The sequence below is a fragment of the Notamacropus eugenii genome, chromosome 1 (genome assembly GCF_028372415.1).
Source record: "Notamacropus eugenii isolate mMacEug1 chromosome 1, mMacEug1.pri_v2, whole genome shotgun sequence".
Classification (NCBI taxonomy): Eukaryota; Metazoa; Chordata; class Mammalia; order Diprotodontia; family Macropodidae; genus Notamacropus; species Notamacropus eugenii.
Genome location: NC_092872.1, coordinates 41899341 through 41912601, shown reverse-complemented (window position 1 = coordinate 41912601; position 13261 = coordinate 41899341). Strand labels below are relative to the sequence as shown.

At 39.7% G+C, this 13261-nt stretch overlaps 1 protein-coding gene across 3 annotated transcripts in view; it reads right to left on the bottom strand.

Annotated features, from left to right (window-relative positions):
* LOC140497018 (histone-arginine methyltransferase CARM1-like) overlaps positions 1-13261 on the bottom strand; it is a 274761-nt gene that overhangs the window by 76543 nt on the left and 184957 nt on the right. For all 3 annotated transcript variants that reach the window (XM_072597490.1, XM_072597499.1, XM_072597508.1), the window contains one exon: positions 11071-11181. In XM_072597490.1, the coding sequence (XP_072453591.1) occupies positions 11071-11181 (111 nt within the window). The remainder of the gene's footprint in view (positions 1-11070; positions 11182-13261) is intronic.

Below are 13261 nucleotides of genomic sequence, written 5' to 3'. Positions count from 1 at the left end.
TTTGCATGATTTTGGTAATATACTGTATCCTACTTGTACCCATCATGTACCTCTTCTATTGTCCTTTGAAGCTGTACACAACTTTTATTCTTTGGAAATTGGTGAGTTCCAAGATTCACAATAGTACCTAATCATTGGGAGAACACATCTTAAAAACATGTGTTTTCATACTGGGGAACAGCATGGGATAGATTTAGAGCTGGAAAGATCTTATAGGTCCTCTCATTTTACAGCTGAAGAAGAGGCTAAATAACTTACTTATGGACACATAAATGGTGAGCAGAGTGACTAGTATTTGAACCCATATCCTCCAACACCAAATCCAGTGTTGTGATCATACGTCTTTTAGGCTGACCTCCTTTTGAGTAATCATGGATCTTATTTAAGAAAGCCAATAATGTCCTGGGTCTTGATGAGACTTGTTAAAGACTTTAGCTTAAAAAGGCCACAGTCTCCCACTTCATCTGGGGCCATCTTCAGTCGTCCTGATCTATATCTCACTACTGGACCCAGATAGCTCCAGAAGAGAAAGTAAGACTGGTGACTTTACACAGCCTTCCCTCCTTAAGTCCAATTCATTTGCATGTCATCACATTACCTTCCTCATGTCATTCCTTTTCAAGAATGAAAGACAAGCAACAATGATTCTAGTACCTCTTCCTCTCACACTATGCTACCTCTTTTAGCAGCTTTGCCTCTAGAAAATATAGTGTTGTCCTTTGCTGGTGGTAGTGGAGAAAATAGTCCCCTATTTTTTTGATCTGAGTCATACATCCATGAAAGAGAGGCTTTGTATCTATGGAAGGTGTCAAGAAGTAAGCAAACTTTAGCTAAAAAGTTGTATGTATCTTAATGCTTGTTGTGATTTCTACCAAAGATTAAACTTCACGCATATGGAGAGGGCTTCTCTGGCAGCCTCAAGGGAAGCTGGCCTATCATGCCCTAATTCCCTAATCAACCTAAAGGGAAGTTTGTGTCAACTTACAAGTCATTTTACTGCCATGTAAATTCTCTCACTGGTCCTAAGAAACCATAGTAGTAAGTCAGCTTCAGGCCATCCCAATACCCAGAGAACACAAGCAACATGAGAACTTTGTCAGAGAATTGGCCAAGCTTGTTACAGCTACCTGAGAGGAAGAGATTTTTTTTTCTTTGCAAAAAAGTCTTCATAGTTAGCTGTTGGATTGGCTGAAGAATAGTGTGTGTTCAAGCACACACACACACACACACACACACACACACACACGCACAGAGTCCAGACTTTTTCTGGGTTTCTCAGATCATTAAAAAGTAACCCAGGTGAGAAAAATCAATGGATGGTTTCTGACAAAAGGACAGGACTAGAGACCACTCTGAGAACAATTGGTCAAATAACCAGCTTGATTCAATAAAGGAAAAAAAGTCAAAATCCATTGATTCCTCTCCAAAGAAATAGCTTTAAATTGGCTGTTAGGCATTACATGGATGAATCAACCAGCTCTTTGGGTATTGTCAAGAGCATCCTCACCCCAAGTAACATACTCTACTTGGTTTTCCTCCTTGTGAAACTGAACTGAGAAGAGAAACACCTTTTTTTTGTTTTGTTTTTTTTTAAACCACACAAAGGTTAAAGAAAAGAAAGTTGGAGAAGGGTTGGCAAAGATGATGTTAAGGTCAAGAGAACTGAAGCATTTTAAAAGAAATTAGGGTTCAACCATATCCATATACATGCTGCTTAGTATTTCTCACTAAGAAAGCACAACCAGGGCAGTCCTTGTTTCATATCTTTAAATCACAGTCTTCTTCAGCTCCTCCCTTGTTTTGCCAAGAAAACTTGTCCTCAAGGCACAGCTCTATCCCCTCACATTCCCTACCCTCCCTTTTGTCCTAGTAGGGAATGAATGGAGTCCTGGATAATCTCTAGAGGCATGTAGTTTAAGGGAAGGCTATACAGTGAAATGACAAAATAGAAGTTGAGTGGTTATGGGTAGAAGGATCAGGATCAAGGAATTTCTCTGAATATAAGAATAGATACTATAAAATAATGATAATTCACATTTCTATAATACTGTTACATAAACCCAATACTCAATATTTTCGCATCTAAACATCCTCCTTTCCTCTAACTTCCCTATTTATGTCCCACCATTCCATTTACTCAGGTACCTTTTTTACCTAAATGTCATCCTTAACTCTTCCTTTCTTTCCCTCCTCCCATATCCAAAGAGTTGTCAAGTTCTGTCAATTCTGCCTCCACAACAACTTTTGCATCCCTCCCCTTCTCTCCACTCACTCAGCCACCATTCTAGGTCAGACTCTTATCATCCCTTGCCCTGATTACTATAATAATGTCCTAATTGGTCTCCCTGCCTCCAGTTTTTCCTTTCTCCAAATCCCGTAATCTGCCAAACTGATAGCCTTATAACACAGGTCTGACTTTATGCCTCCCTTGCTCAAGAAACTTCAATGGCTCTAAGATAAAATAAAAGCTCCTCTATATTTGTTATTTAGAGTCCTTTACAATTTGCCTCAAAACTATCTTTCCAGATTGATTTCATGTTACTCTTCCTCACCCAAGTTATTCCCCATAGCCCAACTGGTGTACTTGTGTTCCTCTGCCACTAATATTCTATCTCTCATGACTGTGCCTTTGAAGTCATCCCCCATGCCTGGACTATTCTCTCTCCCTCACATACACCTCTTAGAATCCTTAGCTCTCTTCAACATACACAGCTTAAGTGAGCTTCCTTGAGCTAGAGAGAGACAGGAGAAGGAAGGGAGAAGTGGCCATTGTGTAAATGGGAAGGTGCCCTCTCTGAGCCACCTCCACTAAGCAGAATTCCAGAGTCCTCAATTCCACTTCTTTCTAGTTGGGAATGCTAGTGAGTTGGCTCAGAGTAAGTGTAAATAGAAATAGTTTCTGTTTTGGCTAGAAACCCTGAGGGTCTTCCCCTCCCAGATTGTTTTGGGTTTTTTTTTTTTTTGAGTATAGATAAAAGAGGACTTTGTTTTGCCTCATTTCTTACCTAGCCTTAATCACTGAATGGGTGTTGCCTCAGTCAAACTGAGACCTGGAAAGACCTTGAGTTAAAAAGGCCAAGATCTCCCATTGCATCTGGGACCATCTCCAGTTATCCTGATCTATGTCTTTTCTCTGGACCCAGATGGCTCTGGAAAAGAGAGTGAGGCTGGTGACTTTGCACAGCCCTGCCTTCCTTAAATTCAATTCACTTGCAAGTCAAGACATCATTTTCCTAATATCATTGGTCTTCTTTGAGAACAAATTAAAAACAACAAACAAAACCAGCTCAAGTAGCCCTTCTTACTTAGGTCTATACTGATTTTCCAAGTTAGCGCTTTATTCTTTATTTAGTTATTTGCATTTATTTTGTAGAAAACTTGAACTTACTTGTCTGTACAAATGTTGGGGGTCCCCAGGAGTGATTTCTCACTTTTGTCTTTGTATCCTCAATACCCAATCCCTAGTATCTGGCATGGACTAGTAAATATCTGCTGAACTGACTTTTACAGGTGAGGAATCTGCTACTCAGGCAACTGACTTGCTCCAGATTTTAGAATTAGTTTGCAGTCTGAGTTGGAATTTGGGCTGAGGTGGATGGGGATTAACTACAAAATGCCTCTGGGAAATAGAAACTGAAGAATATGCTTGCAAGGGACTGTTTAAACAATAAATCCTGGAGGGGAAAGGAGGTAAAGTGTCCCCACCAGAAAGATGTCCTTTTATCTTGGCTTGTATTCACACAACTCTTCCTCTAACTGGGAAAATGAAATACTAGGGTTCTCAATTAATGGTTAAAGTAAATTGTATGCTGGGAATGGAGTCCCAAAAGAAGGAGGAAAAATTAGAAGAAAAAAGGGTAGGGTAAAACATTTTATAACAACAGCTAGCATTTATAGAGTTCTTTAAGATTTGTAACACTTTACCGGTATGATCTCATTTGCTTCTCACAATAGTTATGAAGAAGGTATGATTACTGTCCCCAATTTAGAGATGAACAAACTTAAAAATGTTAGAGGACTTAGAGCAATACAGCCAGTAAGTATCCAATGAAGGTTTAGAGTTAGGCTTTCAGACTCCCAGTCCAGTATTCTATCCACTATACCACAAAAGAAGAAGTCAAGGAGTGAGTACTGGTGAAGGATTTCAATACAGCTTGAGAGGTTATTTTAGGGAAACTGTTATGCAAGGCAGATTAGGAATCAAAATGAAATACTGCTTTTGGGTCACCTTAATTACAGCAACTTAGAAGGTAGTCAAAGGTTATGTTAGGGGTGTTTCTTAATGTAAGGAGAGGAGAAGACTAGAGAAGGAGAATGTTTTGGAATGAGCATCCAGCTACATCTGAGTGGTGATCTAAAGTGCCCTCTCTATTGCTCTCCTAGTTTATAACCTGTCACTGGGAGGCATCCTAGTAGAGTAAAAGAGCACTGAATTTAGAGTCATGGTACCTGAATTGGAACACTGGCTTGGGCAGCCTTCAATACCTTGGGTGAGCCACTGAACTCTTCTTTGATCTTAAGACTTCTGAGCTGCTCCAAGAGCCTCTTCTCATTTTAGACCAGGCAACAATCGAGATAGGTAAAGAAAAGATCACAATGTCTATTTTAGGGTTCAAAGAAAAGGCATCCATAGGAATCTCCAAAAAGACCTTCTCTATAGGCGATCTAACTGCAACGTGCCCTTAGAAATGGTACCACTTTGGGATCAGATGCTAAGTGCTCATATTGGTAGGATACCCAAGCTACCCCTTTCTATAATTCATGTTCTGCTGATATATACAGAATGAGATGAATGAGGCCTCCCTATGCCTCTCTAGAAGATGAACTAGGTGCTAAATAGAAGCAGTAAGTAAGAATGCTGAATTCTACATTCTTCTCCAAAACAGCTTTCCTTCAACATTAATCATGGTGCCATATCCCTGAAGGGATTTTCTCCCTGTAATGGACTATGCACAAATGAACCCATATATTCCGCTTGGCCTATTTTAAATAACGCCTCTGACAATCCCACCACCAGCTGGATTCTCCAATGTAGGCAGGCTTTCCTCATGCATGGCAGGCTTGTCTTCCTGTTTATTCAAGTGCTTTACATAAATTTCCTGGAGCACAGGAAAGCTGCTTTGCTCCTTATTCCTTGATGAACTGTCTAGAGAAGCTGGTATTTCAATTTAAAGATTCAGTTCTGCATAAAGCAGTTGTTTACTCCAGGCCCTGTCTCCTAAATGCTATGAATTCTTAGATTGTTAGGGATATATTTAGAGAATAGGAGAAAAATTGACACAGTGGTATCAACTTTGACCTTGATTCCACGAGCTCTTGCTGAAAATTTGTATAACTCTGCAAATTAGTGAACTCAGGTCTCCAAAACCATTAGACCAAGACTTTGAGAGGTTGGATTTCTCACCAAGAAGCCCCCCCCACCAAAAACATGTAAATATGACCTCATCTCTCAAATTCACTTGCCCTGTTAAACTCTTAAATGTGTTTTTCAGCTAATACTTGTATTATAATTATCTGTGCTCACTTCATCTCCCTCTGAATCTGAGAATGCTAAGTACAGGAATCTTTTCTTACCAAAGCTTTGGGTTACTCCAATAATACACAGTACTGGCTTTACAAATGTATGTCTTATAGTCTCAGTTATTTTCTGTCATCAATATCTTATACATCACGCTAATTTAAGAAGAGGAAAAAATCAGAGAAAGGAGAATGTTTTGGTATCAGCATCCATGCTGTGCTTGAACAGTGATTTAAAGCACCTTCTCTCCCTGGCTCTCAAGGTGTACGCCTTTCACTGGGAGGGCAGCCTAGTATAGTAGAAGATCACTGAATCTAGTCAGGGAACTTGAATTGGAATCCTGGCTAAGGAAGGATTTAATGTCTTGGGCAAGATCAATGTCTTTGATCTTCTGACTTATGACTTGTGTGGGGAGTAATATGGAATGAAAGCACCTTAAGGACAGGAGTTATTTTTCAGTATCTTCCTAGTATCTAGCATAACCTCTTGACCTTGGTTGGTGCTTAAAAAGATGTCTTACAGAGTGCATTGGATTGGACTGGGAGAAAGTATGAGCTTTAAAAAAAATCTCTCCAAGTAATTAATTAGGTTATTTTAGCCTTCCAGAAAGGTATTACATAATATTTGATGGTAAATTAATTGTTAGTGTAGCATGGTGGAAAGAGCGCTGGGTTTGGTGTCAGATAAGTAGGACTGGAGCTCAGGAGAGAGGTTAGGCCAGATATATAAATTAGGTCTAGGAATTACTTGCAAACTTGCAAAGGGGCTGCCAAGATTAAGAGAGGAGAAAATATACAGAGAAAAGAGTGGGGGGGCCCTAATTTAAATAATAATAATGATTACTAGCATTTATATAGTGCCTACAATGTGCCAGGCACCATGCTAAACACTTTTAAAAATTATCTCATTTGATCCTCATAACAACCCTGAAAGGGAGATGCTCTTATTATCCCCATTTTGTCGTTAAGGAAATTGAGTCCATCAGAAATCAAGTGACTTGCTTACAGTCACACAGTTAGTTAAGTGTCAGAGGCCAAATCTGAACTCAGGTCTTCTTACATCCAGGCCTAGCACTCTAATTCATTGAACTACCTATCTAGAAGCTTACCCACTTACTACCTTCTCCTGCCTTACGTTATTACCATACAATCACTTGGGAAAAGCCATTTCATCTTTTTAGGTCTCAGTTTCTTTATAAAATAAAGAAAATAGATTGTATAGTTTCTATGCCTCCCTTCCAGAGCTATTTTATGATCCTATTTATATTACAGGAATGGATATAAAAGAAAGGCAACCATCGAGAATCACAGTGACAGTAGCAATAACAGAGGTGGGAGAAGGTCCACTTCAGTGGGAACAGAGTTAAGACCGACCAGACCTGCAGAGGATAAAACCCAACATGAAGCAACAGTGGGGAAGAAATACAGTTCCAATAAACCTAACTTCATCCTTTGGTCTCCAAGTTTACCAAAGTTATGTATTAAATTTGTAGCTGCTGCAAAGTATTCAGGTCAAAAGTAGCAGTGTTTTTCCAATGAAGGAATCATTGGGACTGTGCAGAGAATAGCCATACATTAGAAAGAGAGAAAAACATGGGATTTCAAAAGCTGGAAAGGAGCCATACTCATTTCCTGTCCAAACACTAAGGTCCAGCTCAAATATCACTCCTACCTCCTCTGTGTGGCTTCCCCGGGTCAACGGGAACACACACTGAAATGCTGGACTATAGTGTGCAATAAAAGTTGAATTCAGTGTAAGTTGAATATATTCATATTCAATTTCATTAGCACATATGAGACTTGTACAAGAAGAAGATTTCAGATGAGAAGTTTTGATTAGAATCCAGAGACTGTATATCATTGCTAAATTGGTCCATTTTTTTCCTGTTATATAATTTTATCTTTTTTTTTTGAATGAAGCCTCCAGGGGAAAAAAAAAAAATTAAATGTCTGCTGGTTCAGATTCTGCCTAAAAATACACAGTATCTATAGTGGTGGTGCCTGCAGATCCAAGATGGCATCCTTTGAGGGGCCAACTTCTCAGCCACCCATTTTGATGGACTCTGGGTCAGCTCTCCCTTCATACCTCACACTGGTTTTAGGAATTTCTATACTTTTTTTCTGTCAATAAATTCAAAATATCTATAAAAATGGATGTTGTTTGAGGAAAGTGGGCAAGTAACTAGGTGTACCATGAACAGACCCATGCCCTGAAAAAATACCAACACAAACTAAAAAATGCCTCAGATAAAGCTCTAGAGGCATCAGCTTACTGCCAAATTCAACAGATCTCTACTGAGCACTCATTCCAGGTAAAATACTATATTAATGAAGATCCAGAGGGAAGACAGCACATGGCATATTAATGAGCAAGGAAGGAGGTTTATAGGCTCACAAAAATCATAGATTAACAGCTGGAAGGGACCTCAGACTTCATCTAATCTAATCCTTTTATTTTACAGAGTAGAAAATTGAGATCCAGAGTAGTTCAATGTGACTGAAGCTTAAGCAGCATGACTGTCCCCTTGGAAAGAGGTCTGTGCCCCTTCACCCTAACTGGTTTAGGTCTCATGATCTCAAGAAATGAACATGAGGTTTTCACCTGTTTCATCTGTCCTTTTCAGTTCCAGGAAGGGGCAGAGGCAGTGGAGTCCCCAGACCTGGGAGCTTCAGCCATGGAGACTTTGGAGGCACAATTCCAGACTGGAGGTTGTTATCAGCCCAGCAGAGTGCTTCTGTGCCAGTGCAAGGAGGCTTTGGAATATGACCTTGGCAGAACCATGCTCTATAGGAATTGAGTAAATCTATGAATCTAACTGCCCTCCCTGTCCCAGGGTCCAAGGTGCTTTAAGGTACAAGGTAGAGATTATGCTTCTGTGCCTTCTCCCCAGGTTTTTACGTTCGTTCTCACTATATCTTTGAAGTAAACATTTCTTTGTAGCAGCTAATTTGACTGGTAAGTGAAACTAGGACACAAGGGATGCCCAAGATTAGGGGAGTAGGATTGGTGGAGGCTTGAGTCAATGGCAGAGAAACTAGATATTTTTCTCCAGTGCCATTAAGGACACCAAAGATCAGAATAAACCAAAGAAAACTGGAGAACTTAAAATTAGGGGGATGAGGGAAAGCTTCATAAGGAAGTGTTATCTGAATTGAAGCTGAAAGAATATAAGGTCTCTGTGAGGGTGACAAGTTCAGTTGTAGCAGTGCATAGTGACGACAGATGGGATGCTAGGCTAAGGGACAGTGACCTCAGCCAGTCAGATAATAATAATAATGATAGTAAATAACAGCAACTACCTCCCAGGGTTGTGGTGAAGATTAAATGAGATAATATTTGTAAAAGTGCTTAGCGAATGTCTGGCACATAGTAGGTGCTTAATATTTGCCTATTTCCTTCCTGCTTTATTTTGACTTGTACCGCATGGTGGATGGCAATATTGAGATGATATGGGGCTCACAGTTGGCACCTTCTCCTACCCCCCCCCTCTTCTGATAGCGTTCTGGGTCTTCAATTCAATTCAATTCAATAAATATTTATTAAGTGCTTGTGTCTTAGGAACTATACCACGTGCTAGATGCACAAAGATAAAACATACAGCAGTCCTTTACCTTAATGTATTCATATCCTACCGGGGTAGGAGAGAATAACATACATCGAGACCAGAAAATATTAAATTTATACAAAATAAGTAAACTTTTTTTTTTGGTTGAGGAGATGGAGGAGATCACGAACAACTATTGAAATCAGGAAAGTCTCCTAGTAGGAGGAGGTGTATGAACTGAGTTATGAGGAGGGACAGGAGTTATAGAAACCAGGTGTGAGGAGGACAAGCATTCCCTAGGCATGGGGCACAGCCTGTGCCTGTGCATGGCAGAGGGAACTGAACTTTGTGTTTTGGGAACTTTCTAACCAAAATGATTTCTATTTGAGCATGCAAAGAGAAAGGCAGAGTCTCAAAAGTTTAAGCTGAAGATAGTGATAGTGTTAGTGTTGAATAGAAAAGTTTGTGCTTTATGCTAGAGGCAAAAGAAAGCCATGGACATTCCTAGTGGCGTTCAAATTATGTTTTGAGAAAGCTTCCCCTTTGGCAGTTGTGGTAAAGATGGGTTGGAGAAGGGAGTGAGTGAGTGGACACCTCTTGGAGTCCATTGTTATGGTCAACATGAGAGATGATGAGGGCCTCAGTGAGACTGGTGCGCATGTGAGTAAAGAGAAGAGGGTGGATAGGAGACATGTTTGGTGGGTAGAGTCAACAAGATTTGTCAACTAACTGTCTATAGGACTTTCAAGGGGAAGTATAAGCCAAAGAAATAGGTAGACATGAATTGGCTGGAAACCGTATGTTTGCAGGGAAACGCAAGGAAAGCTTGAAAATGATCATATGACCAATTAGTACACACTTATTCACCACTCCTCTAAAAGAATTTGACACTAATGTCATTAAAATAAGAACTGGATCTGGCCAGGGGAGCCAAATGGGATAAAGGGGATAGGGCAGGGGAGGGGGATAAAGAGGCACCTGTCTGTGCTAGTGGGCAATGTTGAATTGTTTTAGAGGTCTGCCCAAAGATCAATGCTGAGTTGAGCTCAGGGATCCCAAAGACCCACTGACTCAGTGATTGGCATACTGAGTGGAAAATGCCAAAAGGGTAAGAAAAGATAACCTAGTCAAGCATTCTGGTTATGGCATGTTCCTGGAGCCACAACCACAGGAGGCAATGAGGGCTAACAATTCTGTATTGAAAACAAAGCATCTTCCATTGGGCTTTGAATCTGAAAAGCACCTCCAAGTATGAATACTGGGGTTTTTTTTTTCAATAATAGTGTCGGACAAATTAAATGCTTATGAGGAGCCTGAGCATAAATGATCCTTAAGTGAATCAGAATATTTCCAATCAGTAATGCACTTAAGTGAGAGGCAATCTGTCTTCGTGAGTCAGGAAGACCTGGATTCTGGTCTTGTTACTGACACATCTTAGCTGTGTGATCCCAGGCACGTGGCTTAACTTGACAGTGCCCTCAAGCACCTTTCTAAGACGATTAACGTTACAGACCAGTGGTTAACTTTCACCTTACAGAAACCTTAGTGGATAGAATGTTAAACTTGATGTCAGGAAAACTTGGGGTCAAAGTCCACCTCAGATATTGTATTGGTAGAGGGGGTTTAGTCTCCTACACCCAAGAAATCCAACCAAAACACTTATTGTCCTTGGGGAACAAAATGGTGAGAAGTGACAGTGTTTAGGATTCTCATCCTGCTCTATTATTTGAAGAATGAGAAGGAGCTCTGTCATTAGTTGAATTAGAAGAGGATGTCTTTATAATTTTGTTGTATTTACTTCGTAACCATGGATAAACGATTTTCATGTTCGTTGTACAAATGATACAGAGAGGCCTCCTAGAATCTAAGGGCCAATTGGAAGCCTCAGGGCTTGGGGTCCAAGTCCTCTGTTATTCTAACTTCCATGTGGCTGTCAGAACTAGCTACCCTGCACAAGGCACTCTAGAACCTTCGAAGCCTAGACCCCAACGTGAATGAATGCGCTTACCTCAGCATACTGGGCTACAGCACTGGCTTCAACAGCATACACTTTCCTGGCTCCGGCTTGCACAGCGAAGAAGGAAAGAATTCCAGATCCACAGCCAACATCTAGGACCACCTTAAATAAAAGGGGAAGACAGAAGGAAATGGGGATAAGGAGAATGTAATAAAATACCTACAAATCAATAATTATGTCTTAATGGCATTTTTATATTTGGTTTCTTTTCAGGATTTCTATACAAAAACAGTCACAACTCACATTGATAAGCTTTGAAGGTTTATTAGGTATTTTTCTTATAGAAATCTCATGCTTTAGTAAATAGAACACCAGACTTGATGTCAAGAATGGTGATAATAACAACAGCACTTTGAAGCTTACAAACGCGCTTTGCAATTATTCTCATTCTATGCTCAAAGCAACACTGGAAGTAGGTGTGATGATTGGCCCCATTTTACAAATGGGGAAGCTAAAGCTGAAGGAGGTTAAATGACATAACCAGAGCTAGAGGGTGAATTTGAAGTTGAGTCTTCTTGACTTCAAGTCCAGTGCTCTATCCATTGTATCACCTAGCTTCCATAAGGACGTGGGATCAAATCCTACCTTAGACACTCTATCAGTTGTGCTATTTGGGTAAGTTGCTTAACTTCTCTGTGCCTCAGTTTCCCCATCTATGAAATGAGGGGTTTGGATCTGATGAGCTCTAAGGTCCTTTCTAGGTCTAAATATATGTTCTCATGAGATTAGTAGAATATTATCTCCATAATATAAATGTGGAAAGTGAGACTCTTAGGATGAAGTAACTAATCAAAGTATTTGAAGAGCTAATCTTTCTCCCTAAGATTTATTGGCTTCATTAATAAGCAAATTCCTGAGTCATCTCTAGGAAATGGAAATCAAGATCCTCTTTCATGACATGAGCAAGTGAAGAGAGAGATGATGTGAGTTTCCTTCCTTCAGGAAGTTCTCTTGCCGGCGGGTACTGACCTCCACCTGGAGACAGGAAGCTTGTTTATCTTTATTTTTGCCACATCCCTTCTTGCTCCTCCTGGCCCCATTAGGACTAGAGCAAAACCTATCTACTTCTATGCAAAGTCAAGGATGCCTCACAATTCTCACTCTGACATGCGTGTACACTTGTATGTGGCCATGAAACCTCAACTGCTTTGATGTTCTTCACACCTTAAATTTCTAAGGTGGAATGCACCATTTTATAATTATAAGAACTACGCATTTGTAAGAAACACAAGTAAGCAGAATTGATGGTGATGTCAACAGAATCCTATGGAGTTTTGGTTGAATTAAAAAAAATGAAAGTTTTCTTATGTTTTTAATATTCCCCTTTCCCTCTAGTTCTCCCTATATACATATCACCAATCTAAAAAAAAGCTTTTTAATTTTCCTTCTCAAAGCAGCATTAAATATTTCTTTGCCCCCTCTCCTATTAAAAATATTAGCTAATGGTCATGAGAAGTCAACTTGGCTAAATGGGAAATACGTTAGATTTGAAGACTGAGTTCAAATTCTCAGTGTGCCGTTTACTATCTGGGTGATCTCGGGCAAGGTATTTAACATCTATTGGCCTTAGTATCCTCATCTGTAAAACAGGGGGACTGTATTAGACCAGGGATCAACAAACTCCTGGAACATCAAATCCAGGTATCTTTACCAGGTGCTAAGAATATATTTTTATATTTTTAAATGTAATTAAACTTTATTTAAAGGATATAAAAACCATTCTTAGCTCATGGGAACAGTAGTAATTTGCTAACCCTTGGCATAGATGATCTAATAAGGTCCCTTTCCAGCTCTAAAGTTTATGATGTTCTTAAAGAAGTAGGTATCTTTGGCAGCATTAAAATTTTTAAAAGAAATTGTTTGGATGAAAGAATGAAAATAACTTACAAGTCTATAAATTATAATAGAGCCAGCAACTCAGACTGAGATTCTGTTTCAGCAGTGATTTAGGAGCTTTGGTCCATTAACCATAGGACTCAGAGCATGAAGGAAGCTTAGAGATTATACAGTTCAACCCTTTCATCTACAGGTTAGAAAACTGAGGCACAGAGAAGATAAGAAATTTGCTAAAGTTTCAGAGCCTGCTCTAGATTATGTCTAACTTCAGGGCTCATTTGGTTATTTTATTTCACTTCTTGGAATCTTTCCTCTTTTGGGATAACTGTTTTAATGTTTCTAGGAC